At 37.2% G+C, this 15,189-nt stretch overlaps 1 protein-coding gene across 1 annotated transcript; it reads left to right on the top strand.

Moving 5' to 3' along the window:
* Positions 1–278: 278 nt before the first annotated feature.
* On the top strand, positions 279–818 carry LOC141704619 (uncharacterized). The gene has a single exon (XM_074507827.1). The coding sequence runs from the start codon at positions 279–281 to the stop codon at positions 816–818; it is 540 nt and encodes a 179-aa protein (XP_074363928.1).
* Positions 819–15,189: the final 14,371 nt, after the last annotated feature.

The following is a 15,189-nucleotide window of genomic DNA, read 5'->3' as shown; positions in this document are numbered from 1 at the left end:
TGTTAGAAGTAATGTGTTTTTAAAGACGTAGTTATCCTATATAAATCTGTTTTTAATATCCAGGAAAATGAAACACTTCTTTCCCTGGTGGTTATGTAACTCAACAGCCACAACCTTGTAGTATATAAGGTTGTTATCTAATGAAATATCACATACTCTTCCAGTACCTTTTTTTCTCTTATATAATTCATGATATGTTTAACAAATTGGTATCAGAGCTAGATTCGATTAGAAACTGGGCGTAAAGAACAGCAGTAGGTGGAAATAACACGTCAACAATGGCTGCAACAAATCAAGGTGTGAATATTCAACAACCTACAATGCCCATTTTTAATGGTGAAAACTATGATTATTGGAGTTTGAAGATGAAAACACTTTTCCAATCTCAAGACTTGTGGGATTTAGTGAAAAGGGAATATGATGAATCAGCAAATTTAACAAATGCTCAGAAGGAGGCCTTAAAGGAGACTAAAAAGAAAGATGCAAAAGCCCTCTTCTTTATTCAACAAGCTATATCAGAGAGCTTGTTTCCCAGAATTATGAGGGTTACAATGACAAAAGAAGCTTGGGAAGTTTTGCAAGAAGAATTCCAAGGAAATTCCAAGGTAAGATCTATTAAGCTACAATCCCTCAGGAGAGATTTTGAGAACTTGAAGATGAATGAGTCTGAAAGTTTGAAGGATTATTATTCAAAAATAAATGAAATTGTCAATCAAATGGCTTTGTACGGTGAAGTGGTTACCGATAAGAAAGTTGTTGAAAAAATTCTGATTAGCTTGACTGATAAATATGATGCTATGGTGTCCATTATTGAATAAACCAAAGATATTAACACATTAAAATCTGGTGAGTTGATGGCATCATTACAGTCCCATGAACAAAGATTGATGAGACACTCCGAAAAATCCATTGAAAGTGCTTTGCAATGTAAGCTCAACTTAAACAAAAAGGAATCACCGTCTCAGAGTTATAATGGAGGAGTATCATCAAGAGGTGGAATGTTCAATAGAGGAAGAGGAAGAGGCCAAAGAGGAAGAGGAAAAAGTAATTATAACAGATATTTAGGTGATGCAAGTCAATCAAACAAGTGTGAAATATGCAAACGAAGTAGCCATACAGAGAAGGATTGCTGGTTCAAAGGGAAGCCTCAATGTCATCATTGTAAGAAATTTGGACATTTGCAAAAAGATTGCAGGTTCAAAAATCAGCAGCAAGTGAATGTATCTGAAGAAAAAGAAGTTGGATATGCAGTCTTTTATGCAAATTGTCAGGTCACAAATGAGAAAAGTAGCACTACTTGGTTATTGGACAGCGGATGTAGCAATCACATGACCGGAGACAACACAATATTTACAAAGATTGATAAAAGTATTACCGTTGAAGTGAAAATGGTAAATGGCATATTGGTTCAGGCAAGAGGCAAAGGTACGATATGTATTCAAACAAAAGATGGCATACGATACATTAATGATGTTTTATTAGTCCCTGATTTAGATCAGAATCTACTTAGTGTCGGTCAGCTCATAGAAAATGGATATGCTGCTTATTTTGAGAATGGTACTTGCACAATTTTTGACAAAAATAAAGGCAGAAAATTGGTTACAAAAATACAGATGAAAAGGGGCAGAAGTTTTCAGCTAATGTTCAATTATGATGCTGATTTGGCCTTAAAAGCACACCTGAAAGATGAATCCTTGCTTTGGCATAAAAGGCTTGGACACATACATTCTCAAGGGCTGAAGGAACTGAAAAATATGGTGTATGGGCTGCCTCAAGTTGAAGATAATAATGAAGTGTGTGAAGGTTGTGCCATGGGAAAGCACCATAGAAATTCTTTTCCAAAAGGAGGATCGTGGAGAGCTGGGGGACTGCTGGAGCTTGTTCACACTGACGTGTGTGGACCAATGAGGACTCCTTCACTTGCTGAAAATAGGTACTTTGTTTTATTTATTGATGATTACTCAAGAATGGCGTGGGTTTATTTTATGAAATATAAGTCTGAGGCCTTTAGCATTTTCAAAAAATTCAAGAAATTTGTAGAAAAACAAAGTGGTTGTTACATAAAAGTTTTGAGAAGTGATAAGAGTAAAGAATATACCTCTAGAGAGTTTGATAAATTTTGTGAAGATGAAGGAATTGATAGACAACTCATGGTTGGTTACTCACCTCAACAAAATGGAGTTTCTGAAAGAAAGAACCAAACTGTAGTGAATATGGCCAAATCAATGTTAAAGGAGAAAGGGTTGCCAAATTCATTCTGGGCTAAAGTAATTCATACTGCTGTGTACTTAATTAACAGATGTCCAACTAAGGCAGTTAAAGAAATGACTCCATTAGAAGCATGGTGCAGAAAGAAGCCTTCGGTAAGCCATTTAAAGATATTTGGTTGCATTTGCTATGCACATATTCCGAAAGAAAAAAGACATAAACTGGAAGACACGAGTGAAAAATGCATTCTTCTTGGTTACAGCTCAAAATCAAAAGGATATAGGTTGTATAGTTTAAAGAAGAAATCAATAATCATAAGTAGAGATGTGTTGTTTGATGAAGGAGCTAGCTGGAATTGGGAGAAAGAAGCATGTCAAAATCAAACTATTACATTTGAAGCAGAAGCTCAAAATGAAGACAAAAATAATGATCAGTCATCACCAGCATCATCACCATCTGATCCATCTTCACCTACTGATCCATCATCACCTTCAAGTGATAGTGCAAGATCGTCAAGTTCAGGAAGTACTCCGCTGAAAATGAGGTCTCTTGCTGATATTTATGAGTCGTGTAATTTTTGCATGATTGAACCAACGAGTTTTGAGGAGACAATTAGAGAAGATGTTTGGAAGAAGGCAATGGAAGAGGAGTTTCACATGATTGAAAAAAATAAGACATGGCAACTCGTTGAAAGATCGAAAAATAAAGAGGTTGTGGGTGTGAAGTGGATTTATAGAATAAAGCACAAGTCAGATGGTTCTTGGTTAAAAATAAAGCGCGTCTAGTGGCCAAAGGATATTCACAACATAAAGGAGTTGATTACCTCGAAACATTTACACCAGTAGCTCGAAAAGACACAATCAGAACCCTCATTGCTCTTGCAGCTCAAAAAGGATAGAAATTATATCAACTTGACGTGAAATCAGCCTTCTTGAATGGAGATTTAGAAGAGGAAATCTATGTAGATCAACCAGATGGTTTTGTCATTAAAGGACAAGAAGGAAAAGTTTACAAGTTGAAAAAGGCGTTACTTTGACGCTTCCAGTTTGCTATATACTAAGATATGGTTACTTTTCAATATGGTTACTTTTCATTCATCATGTACTGAATTTTGTTTGTTTGGAATTTGTAGTGGTTGGCCAAGACTCGATCGTGTTACAGCATTGAACAGCTAGATGAAGTTCGCATTGACGCCCTGCAGTTCATCTAAGAGCATATCTGATCAATTCTTGTACTCAAGGTCTTTTCTTTTGCGTAGTCGTACATTTGGTAATTTAGACGGTTTTGTGTAGTAAGAATATAAGTGTATGAATGCTGGGGTTGGTGTATAGGTTTGCAAATGCTGGGGGTTGTACATTTGGTAATGTAGATTCTGTAGTTTTTGAATGATTGATGCAGATGATGGGGTTGGTGTTGGTGATTTTTGGATGATTGATGCAGATGATGGGGTTGGTGTTGGTGGTTTTTGGATGATTGAATGGTTAAATGTATGAATGATTGACTGGTTGGATTGTATGGATGCTTGTTTCCAAATTTCTTGAACACGTTTTTAACTTAATACACAAAATATCAGATTCAAATATTCCAACACATAATACAAATTACATAAAAGCTGAGACAAAATTGAAAAGTAAAAAATATTGTAACCAACTTGTAGTATGATTATATATTTTTCATGTGCTGCCTCCGTCCATTAAAGAAAATTAGAAAAAATCATAAATTTATATCAATGTGCCTATAAATTCTGAATTTATAGTCACCTGTTAGACTTTCTTGCGAATATGAAGATAGAAAAATTATTTAGAATGGTTGGTAGTTTATCCAGATTAAAGGATCAACTAAAAAGGTAGTTTATCCAGATTAAAGGATTAACTAAAAAGGTACTGTTATTACTTAAACTAACAACGATCTTTTAGTAGGGATCTTACAACACTATATATATTATTAGGATTCTAAATCTCAAATCCTGGATGAGACGGGAGTGTTAAAAAAAATAGTAAGATTTGACGGAATATACATGTGTACGTGACTACATACATATAAATGTAACCCCTCTGTTCTCATTCTTGCATAGCCATCAGCACTCCATTTCTTTCTTTTTGTTTGCTTCATATTTTAATTCTCTGCTCATATTTATTTCAGGCACTTGAAGCTTTGCTAAATATAGTTCGGTTCCTGAGGTTTCTTTTTTGTCAGGTATTGTAAAAACACAAAACACAATCACATTTATCTCCTGTACATGCACTTCAGAACAAATCTCTCTCTCTCTCTCTCTCTCTCCCGCTCTCTCTCTCTTCTCTCTCTCTCTCCCTCTCTCTCACTCTCCCTTAATAGTACTCTTTATGAAATACATGTGCTTTATGTATGAGCTTCTGCAACTGATCGATCAAATTTGAAATTTAATTAGGATGGTTGATGTTGTTACAGGAACTAATTTCGGAATATTAGTCTGCTACTACCATCAAGCTCATTGATGCCTACCACTTCCAAGTTCACTCTGCAAATTCTTTGTGATTGTTTAACCCTCATGTCTTCATGTTGCAACTTGTACATATATATGTCAACTTTTTTTCAACAATTTGGTTTTCTTTACATATGTTTAGTTTTATCAAGAATTGTGATGATTGATAATGCCTATGTTGATCACATTCTAGAGTTATTAAACATAGAAAATATTACCAGTTTCCCAATATTAACTATGTAACTTCTACTTATTGAACCAATTCCTTATTGAAAAACTCATTACAATCTACATGTATGTAAGTGTCTTGTTAATTAATGGTTAATATCAATAAGCAAAGCAAACTACCTTGGTAGAGAAAGATGCTATAATTGTTTAGCCCCATATGATATAATCATATATAATGTATTTAAGCAATTCTAGTGTTAAAAGTTTTCTATTAATTTTTTTTGAACCAATATGACACCATTGATTTTATTCTCATGACAGTTTAAAAAAAAAGTTATGCCAAAATTCATTTATAGACAAAAAAATTACATGAAATATTTCCACCACATCACTACAACAAAATAGGCCAATTACGACGGCCATCATGAAAAATTATAGTTTTAAAATTTCAATGCTAAAATGATTTTAAATTGAACCCTAAATATAAGTTATAAATTATATGTACTATTATTAACATGATATTAAATAAAATTTAAAACTGTTCAAAAATATTTTAAAAAAGAGTACTTAAAAGATTGTAGCATGAACTTTGTTTTAATCAAAATCTTATGCCAAATATGTGTTATCACACACATAGATTAAGAATCGAGCACTAACAAAATTTGAGCCAATAAATTACTATTTATGATCATATTAAAAATTCCTAAATATAAGACCATTACAATTTAACATTTTACTCCTTTTCTTTTAGCCTTTTCTTTGCTTTCTCTTCTGATGATGCATAGGTGATATGGGTGAACCCGCTGGACGGGTTAGAGGATAAAAATGACCCAGCACACTTACCTGGGTTTGTAAAAATTTTAACGGGTCAACATAAAACTATACTTTTGACCCAATCCTATTATTTATATATTGGGTTGGATCGGGTTGGTTCAGGTTAGGTCAAACCCCCTTATCATGGTTCGATTCCCAAATAAGAATAGAAAATTAAAATCTAACATTAATACATGACCAATGAAAATTCTAAAATATAATTCGAAAATAAAATTATTTTTCACATGGGAGTATGACTAGAAGACCGGAATAAAAAAAATTGACAATCGAACATAAAGTTCTTGATGAGTTGTAGAAAGAGTATAAAAAGTTCAAAAGATTATACACACTCGCTATTTAAAAAAATAAAAAATCATACTACTATTATGATTTAAACAAAGTTCATTTAAAAAAAGACATATCCTTGCAAGTATTTTGAGTATATAATTGGAGTAGCTTCTTTATCTGACATCAAACTGTTTCGAGGATTTTACTATAATAATGTATTTTGACTTTAGTTAAAACTTAGTTTTACATAATGTATGTAAATTAATTTATAAATTATATATATATTACTTATATAAAAGACAAAACATTGAAAGTTTTTTATGGTACCTGTTTTATAGTACACGATTGTTGTGGAACAAAAACCTGAGTGTGTTAGTATTCAATGCTAGGGTTGGTGAGCTTCGAGGTTTAATGGTCGCTCTTGCGTTCAGGACTATCGATCCTTGCAAGATGCATACGCATCTATGTGTTGTAGAGAATCAAGCCAAAAACGTAGTTCTAGGTTGAGGGGTAGAGCCCTTTATATAGAGGTGAGTCCAGTGTTAGACTTTTGTTGGGAGACTTGGTTGATAAGTCTCCAACTTAGATGGTGATTATGAGTCCTATTGAGGAAGGAGCTCTAGAACCTTCTGTGTAGGACTTTGAGTCTGTTTAGACCATATGTCTCTACTCTTTCAGCCGTATTGAGCCTAGTCCTTGAACAATTTATGTTCTTGGACCTTGACGACCTGAGCTGGTGGGCCTTGCCTAAATGGGCTGTCTTGATCTTACTACGAGCTTGGACCAGACATGTCTATACTGGACTTCAGACAAGAAGCCCAAGTGTAATTAATGCGACATTAAATGTGTCTTTAGGATGTATTTTCTATCCATATCATTAGCCCCCCAACTTCCATGAATACTGCTCGAGTTTTCGTGGAAGTTGTAATGGTCTATTCGCGACTCGGGGTACTTTCGGCCATTCTTGGGTATCGGCCCTTCATGGGTATCGGCCCTTCATTGGTATCGGCCCTTCATGTGTGTCAGCCTTTCATGGGTATCGTAGTTTTATTGTAAAGTGTGGAGCAACCTACATATTTACAACGACTTATTAGTGCAAGTACACACTTAAGGCCTTTGCACAGGCTATTTGGATAGTGTTTAACACTAAACGGCCCTATCCGGGGCTAAAAACCGAGCGTTTATCACCCCTTAACCTTCGACAAGGTTAATTATAAGGTGAAAGCTGCTAACTATCCCTAATCTGGGCTAATCGGCCCTAATATGGGCTAATTTCCATGCACAAGTCACTAATTAGGCTTAAAAGAGCCTAATTTTAAGCTAGAATGCACTAATTGGCCTTAATAGAGGCTAATCGGCCCTAATCGGGGCTAATTAAGACTAATCAGTATGTATAAGACACTAATTATCCCTAATTCATACTAATTATAAGAGTGACTGGGTTAAACGACCATAATCTGGGCTAATTTCACACAAAAATCACTAATTCCCCATAATTTGGGTTAATTACGCCTAATATACACTAATTAGCCCTAATCTAGGCTTAATTTCCACTAAACGGCCCTAATCTGGCCTTAATCTTAAAACCTTAAAATTTAAAAAATTTTCAAAACTTTTCTGATTTTTTTTTCATTTTTTTCGAAATTTTTCAAAAGGGGTTACCGGGGTTGTGCAGAACCACTTGTAGCAGGACTCTACAGGAGGCTCTGCTCGGCCTCATGCCCTCAAATGTGGGCTACTCGGCCACTTTGAGGAGAACCTCCTGGTCGGCCTTTTGGTGGTTGCCCAGGGGTTCCTGCCCCTAACTTTTTTTTTGAACTTCTCACTAAGAGTTCACGGTTTCTACATACCTTTTCATGCCTTTGCTTCTGATGGTTGCCCATGGAATTAACTTCATGGTTGCCTTTAAGTTCCGCAGGGCTCTGTTACGACTGTTTCGGTGAACGTTCTGTACTCATCCTAACGGACGTTATGTACTCGTTCTTGCTGAATGTTCTGTGTTCTATTGAACTTGTATATATAGAAAGTCTTATACTCCATCGAATTTGTCCAAAACTCCTTCGTAGGATGTTCTATACTCCAACAAGCTCGTTTTCGTGGACGTTCCAATCTTCACAAAATTTGGTTTTGCTGAGAGTTATGGTTTTCGAGAAATTTCCTAAGGATCTCTCAAGAGGGTCTCCGGAACAACTTTTGAAGGCCTCATGGTTCTCCTACAGGAGTTTCTGGTCGGCCAAAAGGCCTCAACTTGAGGGCTGGTCGGCTGGCAGTGCCCCGGGGGCAAGTTGTGGCAGTCATGGCTCTCCTACAAAGGCTTCTGGTCGGCCAAAAGGCCTCAACTTGAGGGCTGGTCGGCTGGTAGTGTCCCGGGGGAAAGTTGTGGCCGTCATGGATCTCCTACAAAGGCTTCTGGTCGGCCATACGCCCCCTATTTTTGTGCTAGTCGGCCAGGAGTACTGTGCACATAAGTTGGGGTCGTCACGGCTCTCCTATAGAGGCTTCTAGTCAGCCATATGCCCCCCATTTGTGGGCTGGTCGGCCGGGAGTGCCCCGCACATAAGTTGTGGCCATCACGGCTCTCCTACAGAGGCTTCTGGTCGGCTATATGCCCCCATTTGTGGGCTGGTCGGCCGAGAGTGCCCCACACGTAAGTTGTGCCCGTCATGGCTCTGATACGGAGGCTCCTGGTTGGCCAAAATGCCTCAATTTATTGGCTGTTCGGCCAGAGCTTCCCCGCATGCAAATGATGGCCGTCACGGCTCTGATACGGAGGCTCGTGGTAGGCTAAAAGGCCTCAGTTTGTTGGCTGGTTGGCCGGAGCTTCCCTGTATGCAAATTATGGCCATTATGGCTTTGATATGGAGGAGAACGTTTTGTTCTCGTACTCGTGAGTTCAGCTGAAGAGATAATCTTGTCTTAATTTTCACTAATTTTTCTAATCATGGTGATTAACATAATTGTCCTTTAGTTAAGACTAATGACTTGTATTTGGTTTCAGCCAGGCTTTTTTTGGAAGACTGATACGATAAGCGATGCCATGCATCGCTTTTCTCGTTTATTATGTCGTCCTTTCTTGCCTTTCTATCGCTCTTCTTCATCATTTCCGGTGTTATTTTAGGGAGGTACCTGCTAGCGCGAATCAGGCAGACTTACGACCTGATGTAGCAGGTGACCTTTTTTCTATAAAAGAAGATGATAAGTGCTCATTTTTATTCACACCTTCATTCCTTACCTTCTCAAATTCTCAAACTCTCTCAAGCTTGTATCTTTCTCCAAGCTCTTCAAGAATGTGTGGCGGACAAGGTCCTAGCAAGTCCTCTTTTTCTCAAAAGGAAGCTCTACACAAGAGGGCCACTCTCCGCTCCCTCCAAGGTATAGCTCATATTTCCCCCTTCTCAATTGACCGTTGTTAAAACAGTCTGAAGAGTATGTTAGATGAGAGGGCAGACGAGTACCCTAGTACCGTCCATTTCGACGCGTTTCATCACAGAAGTATGCTCCGTGAGAAGGATGTCGAGGAGATTAAGTCGATTTACTCCTGGCCCGACTGCTTAAGGTTTCGTAAAGCTAAGCCAAGTGAGAGGGCTTGTAACCTTTGCCACCAAAGGCTATTTCTATTCAAGGCGGCCCTTAAGTCCGGGCTAAGGTTTCCCCTGCACCCTTTCATTCTGAGACTTCTAGCTAAACTCAAGATTCATCCATGCCAGCTCTACCTAATGAGTGGTCTTTTATAATTTGATTCATAGTGTGATGTCTTGACTTAGGCATCCCCTTAAGTGTGACGATGTTCCGTATTATCTTCATGATGAAGCCTTCTCCTTTGAATCAGCCTGTCTGGGTTGTGATACAACACAGAGCCCACATTCCTCATATGTTGAACACCAGTTTTCTCAATGACTTGAACCACAAAGGAAACAAGAAGTTTGTGGTCGTTGGGCGGAAGGATGGAGACTGGGGGGCATACTTCAGACGTGACTTTAGCAGCCCAGTTGATAGTTCTCACTTAATTCTCAACCTTTCTGATGCCGAGCTTCTAGCCAGAGATCTACTCACTAAAGATGATGGGGTAACCCCTTATTGGGAGTTCATAACAGAAGTCAAGCTTATGGAGCTGGCCTTAGTTCCCTCTCTATTGAGGTTATTTATCTTTGTTTTTCCTTAACTTTGTGCAAGTTTGTTTTAATATCTGCTTTCTTTTCTTCTTATTTCAGCTGTAGAGGCTCTCGATGCCAAAGCTAAGCCGAGCGATGCTGTTACGGGCAAGATGGCCAGAGATGCAAATAAAAAGGCCAACCATATTCCTAAGGTTCCAGCATTCCTTGAGGCGTTGGGATCTGGTCAGAAGAGAACCAAAGATTTTGACGGGAGTGCCAGGACCCCTTTTGAGCCGGGATGGGGTATCTCTTCCAGCGACTCCGTATTCGGCATCCCGGGCCTTGCCCTTGAGTGGTCGAGGAACTGAATCACTCCTCCTGACCTCCTATTCCTCTTCTGGTGAGAAGCTTCTTGAGGCCGAGATGCTGGGGGCTCACGCCCTCTATCAGGTAAATTTTTATTTAAGTTTTCCTTTTTTTAGAACTTGGAAAGTATTATAGGAATCACTCCTTGGGGGCTCGGCCCTTCATACTTAAATTTTTTATAACTATACTCATACTTTCTTTGTCAGGCCAATGCCTACTTCGTTGCGTCCTCTACTCAGGCTGTCAAGATGAGAGGCGACTATGCTGCACTGCAGACTTCCATGAACAAAATGACTATCTCCGTGGGGGAGTGGGAATCCAAGGCTCATGAAGTGGAGGGAAAGCTCGCCGTTATGGAGAGGAAATATGCTAGCTCGGAGGAGAAGAGGAAGAAGGAATGGAAAGACCTCAAGGGAGCTTATCACAGATCCTCTAGGTTCACCAAAATGATGGACGAACATGGATGAGATGCGTCTTGTTAACATGGCCATGGGTTGGAATATGGGAATCAAAGACGCTCAAGGCGTATGGACGGATGTGGTTGATCCAAGCCTTCTATCTTGCCCCTGGAAACTACCTACCATGGATCTATCCGTACAAGCTTCTGGATCTGTGCCCTCGACTCCTCGTATGAGGTCTCAATCGAGTTCTAGTCACGGGGGTTCCGGTTCCGGTTCTAAGGGTAAGGCCCCCTCGGGTAGCCCTAACTCAGAGCAGCCCTTCATGGGAAGATTGCGGAGCCGATTCCAGGGAGTAGTGGTTCTTCTTCTGAGGAAGGCTCGGATGTCGAGGGGGAGGATTCTTCTGATGAGTGAATAACGTGGCCTTGCATGGCCTTGATTGCTATACGTGGCTTTTATTTTCAGAACTCATTGATTTGAACCTTATTGGTCTATAACTTATTGGTCCTTCGGGACTCTAACTTATGATCCTTTGGGATCTTTTATCTATGCACTCGTTTAATTTCATTTCATACTTATTTTATTTCGGCATTTGGTCCTTCAGGATTTGCATTCTTTATATGCTCGTACTTAAATAAATTGTAGACAAGATGATAGAAATAAACTTGCATAGATAATATCTCTAAGAAATGGGTTCAACCCTTACATAAGAATGCTGGGGTTGGTGTATAGGTTTGCAAATGCTGGGGTGTTGACATTTGGTAATGTAGATTCTGTAGTTTTTGATGATGATGCAGATGATGGGGTTGGTGTTGGTGATTTTTGGATGATTGATGCAGATGATGGGGTTGGTGTTGGTGGTTTTGGATGATTGAATGGTTAAATGTATGAATGATTGACTGGTTGGATTTGTATGGATGCTTGTTTCCAATTTCTTGAACACGTTTTTAACTTAATACACAAAATATCAGATTCAAATATTCCAACACATAATACAAATTACATAAAAGCTGAGACAAAATTGAAAGTAAAAAATATTGTAACCAACTTGTAGTATTGATTATATATTTTTCATGTGCTGCCTCCGTCCATTAAGAAAATTAGAAAAAAATCATAATTTATATCAATGTGCCTATAAATTCTGAATTTATAGTCACCTGTTTAGACTTTCTTGCGAATATGAAGATAGAAAATTATTTAGAATGGTTGGTAGTTTATCCAGATTAAAGGATCAACTAAAAGGTAGTTTATCCAGATTAAAGGATTAACTAAAAAGGTACTGTTATTACTTAACTAACAACGATCTTTTAGTAGGGATCTTACAACACTATATATATTATTAGGATTCTAAATCTCAATCCTGGATGAGACGGAGTGTTAAAAAAATAGTAAGATTTGACGGAATATACATGTGTACGTGACTACATACATATATAATGTAACCCCTCTGTTCTCATTCTTGCATAGCATCAAGCACTCCATTTCTTTCTTTTGTTGCTTCATATTTTATTCTCTGCTCATATTTATTTCAGGCACTTGAAGCTTTGCTAAATATAGTTCGGTTCCTGAGGTTTCTTTTTTGTCAGGTATTGTAAAAACACAAAACACAATCACATTTATCTCCTGTACATGCACTTCAGAAACAATCTCTCTCTCTCTCTCTCTCTCTCTCCCGCTCTCTCTCCTTCTCTCTCTCTCTCTCCTCTTCTCTCACTCTCCCTTAATAGTACTCTTTATGAAATACATGTGCTTTATGTATGAGCTTCTGCAACTGATCGATCAAATTTGAAATTTAATTAGGATGGTTGATGTTGTTACAGGAACTAATTTCGGAATATTAGTCTGCTACTACCATCAAGCTCATTGATGCCTACCACTTCCAAGTTCACTCTGCAAATTCTTTGTGATTGTTTAACCCTCATGTCTTCATGTTGCAACTTGTACATATATATGTCAACTTTTTTTCAACAATTTGGTTTTTTTACATATGTTTAGTTTTATCAAGAATTGTGATGGATTGATAATGCCTATTGATCACATTCTAGAGTTTAAACATAGAAAATATTACCAGTTTCCCAATATTAACTATGTAACTTCTACTTATTGAACCAATTCCTTATTGAAAACTCATTACAATCTACATGTATGTAAGGTCTTGTTAATTAATGGTTAATATCAATAAGCAAAGCAAACTACCTTGGTAGAAAGATGCTATAATTGTTTAGCCCATATGATATAATCATATATAATGTATTTAAGCAATTCTAGTGTTAAAAGTTTTATTAATTTTTTTTGAACCAATATGACACCATTGATTTTTCTCTGACAGTTTAAAAAAAAAGTTATGCCAAAATTATTATAGACAAAAAAATTACATGAAATATTTCCACCACATCACTACAACAAATAGGCCAATTACGACGGCCATCATGAAAAATTATAGTTTTAAAATTTCAATGCTAAAATGATTTTAAATTGAACCCTAAATTAAGTTATAAATTATATGTACTATTATTAACATGATATTAAATAAAATTAAAACTGTTCAAAAAATATTTAAAAAAGAGTACTTAAAGATTGTAGCATGAACTTTGTTTTAATCAAAATCTTATGCCAAATATGTGTTATCATTACACACATAGATAAGAATCGAGCACTAACAAAATTTGAGCCAATAAATTACTATTTATGATCATATTAAAAATTCCTAAATATAAGACCATTACAATTAACATTTACTCCTTTTCTTTTAGCCTTTTCTTTGCTTTCTTCTTGATGATGCATAGGTGATATGGGTGAACCCGCTGGACGGTTAGAGGATAAAAATGACCCAGCACACTTACCTGGGTTTGTAAAAATTTTAACGGGTCAACATAAAACTATACTTTTGACCCAATCCCTATTATATAATTGGTTGGATCGGGTTGGTTCAGGTTAGGTCAAACCCCTTATCATGGTTCGATTCCCAAATAAGAATAGAAAATTAAAATCTAACATTAATACATGACCAATGAAATTCTAAAATATAATTCGAAAATAAAATTATTTTTCACATGGGAGTATGACTAGAAGACCGGAATAAAAAAATTGACAATCGAACATAAAGTTCTTGATGAGTTGTAGAAAGAGTATATAAAAGTTCAAAAGATTATACATCACTCGCTATTTAAAAAAATAAAAAATCATACTACTATTATGATTTAAACAAAGTTCATTTAAAAAAGACATATCCTTGCAAGTATTTTGAGTATAATTGGAGTAGCTTCTTATCTGACATCAACTGTTTCGAGGATTTTACTATAATAATGTATTTTGACTTTAGTTAAAACTTAGTTTTACATAATGTATGTAAATTAATTTATAAATTATATATATTACTTATATAAAAGACAAAACATTGAAAGTTTTTTTATGGTACCTGTTTTATAGTACACGATTGTTGTGGAACAAAAACCTGAGTGTGTTAGTATTCAATGCTAGGGTTGGTGAGCTTCGAGGTTAATGGTCGCTCTTGCGTTCAGGACTATCGATCCTTGCAAGATGCATACGCATCTATGTTGTAGAGAATCAAGCCAAAACGTAGTTCTAGGTTGAGGGGTAGAGCCCTTTATATAGAGGTGAGTCCAGTGTTAGACTTTTGTTGGGAGACTTGGTTGATAAGTCTCCAACTTAGATGGTGATTATGAGTCCTATTGAGAAGGAGCTCTAGAACCTTCTGTGTAGGACTTTGAGTCTGTTTAGCATATGTCTCTACTCTTCAGCCGTATTGAGCCTAGTCCTTGAACAATTTATGTTCTTGGACCTTGACGACCTGAGCTGGTGGGCCTTGCCTAAATGGTTTCTTGATCTTACTACGAGCTTGGACCAGACATGTCTATACTGGACGCAGACAAGAAGCCCAAGTAATTAATGCGACATTAAAATGTCTTTAGGATGTTTTCTATCCATATCATTAGCCCCCAACTTCCATGAATACTGCTCGAGTTTTCGTGGAAGTTGTAATGGTCTATTCGCGACTCGGGGTACTTTCGGCCATTCTTGGGTATCGGCCCTTCATGGGTATCGGCCCTTCATTGGTATCGGCCCTTCATGTGTGTCAGCCTTTCATGGGTATCGTAGTTTTATTGTAAAGTGTGGAGCAACCTAACATATTTACAACGATTAGTGCAAGTACACACACTTAAGGCCTTTGCACAGGCTATTTGGATAGGTTTAACACTAAACGGCCCTATCCGGGGCTAAAAACCGAGCGTTTATCACCCTTAACCTTCGACAAGGTTAATTTATAAGGTGAAAGCTGCTAACTATCCCTAATCTGGGCTAATCGGCCCGAATATGGGCAATTTCCATGCACAAGTCACTAATTAGGCCTTAAAAGAGCCTAATTTTA

This window comes from Apium graveolens, unplaced genomic scaffold (assembly GCF_009905375.1).
Source record: "Apium graveolens cultivar Ventura unplaced genomic scaffold, ASM990537v1 ctg8057, whole genome shotgun sequence".
In the NCBI taxonomy this organism is placed as follows: domain Eukaryota; kingdom Viridiplantae; phylum Streptophyta; class Magnoliopsida; order Apiales; family Apiaceae; genus Apium; species Apium graveolens.
This window is presented reverse-complemented; position numbering and strand designations above follow the sequence as displayed.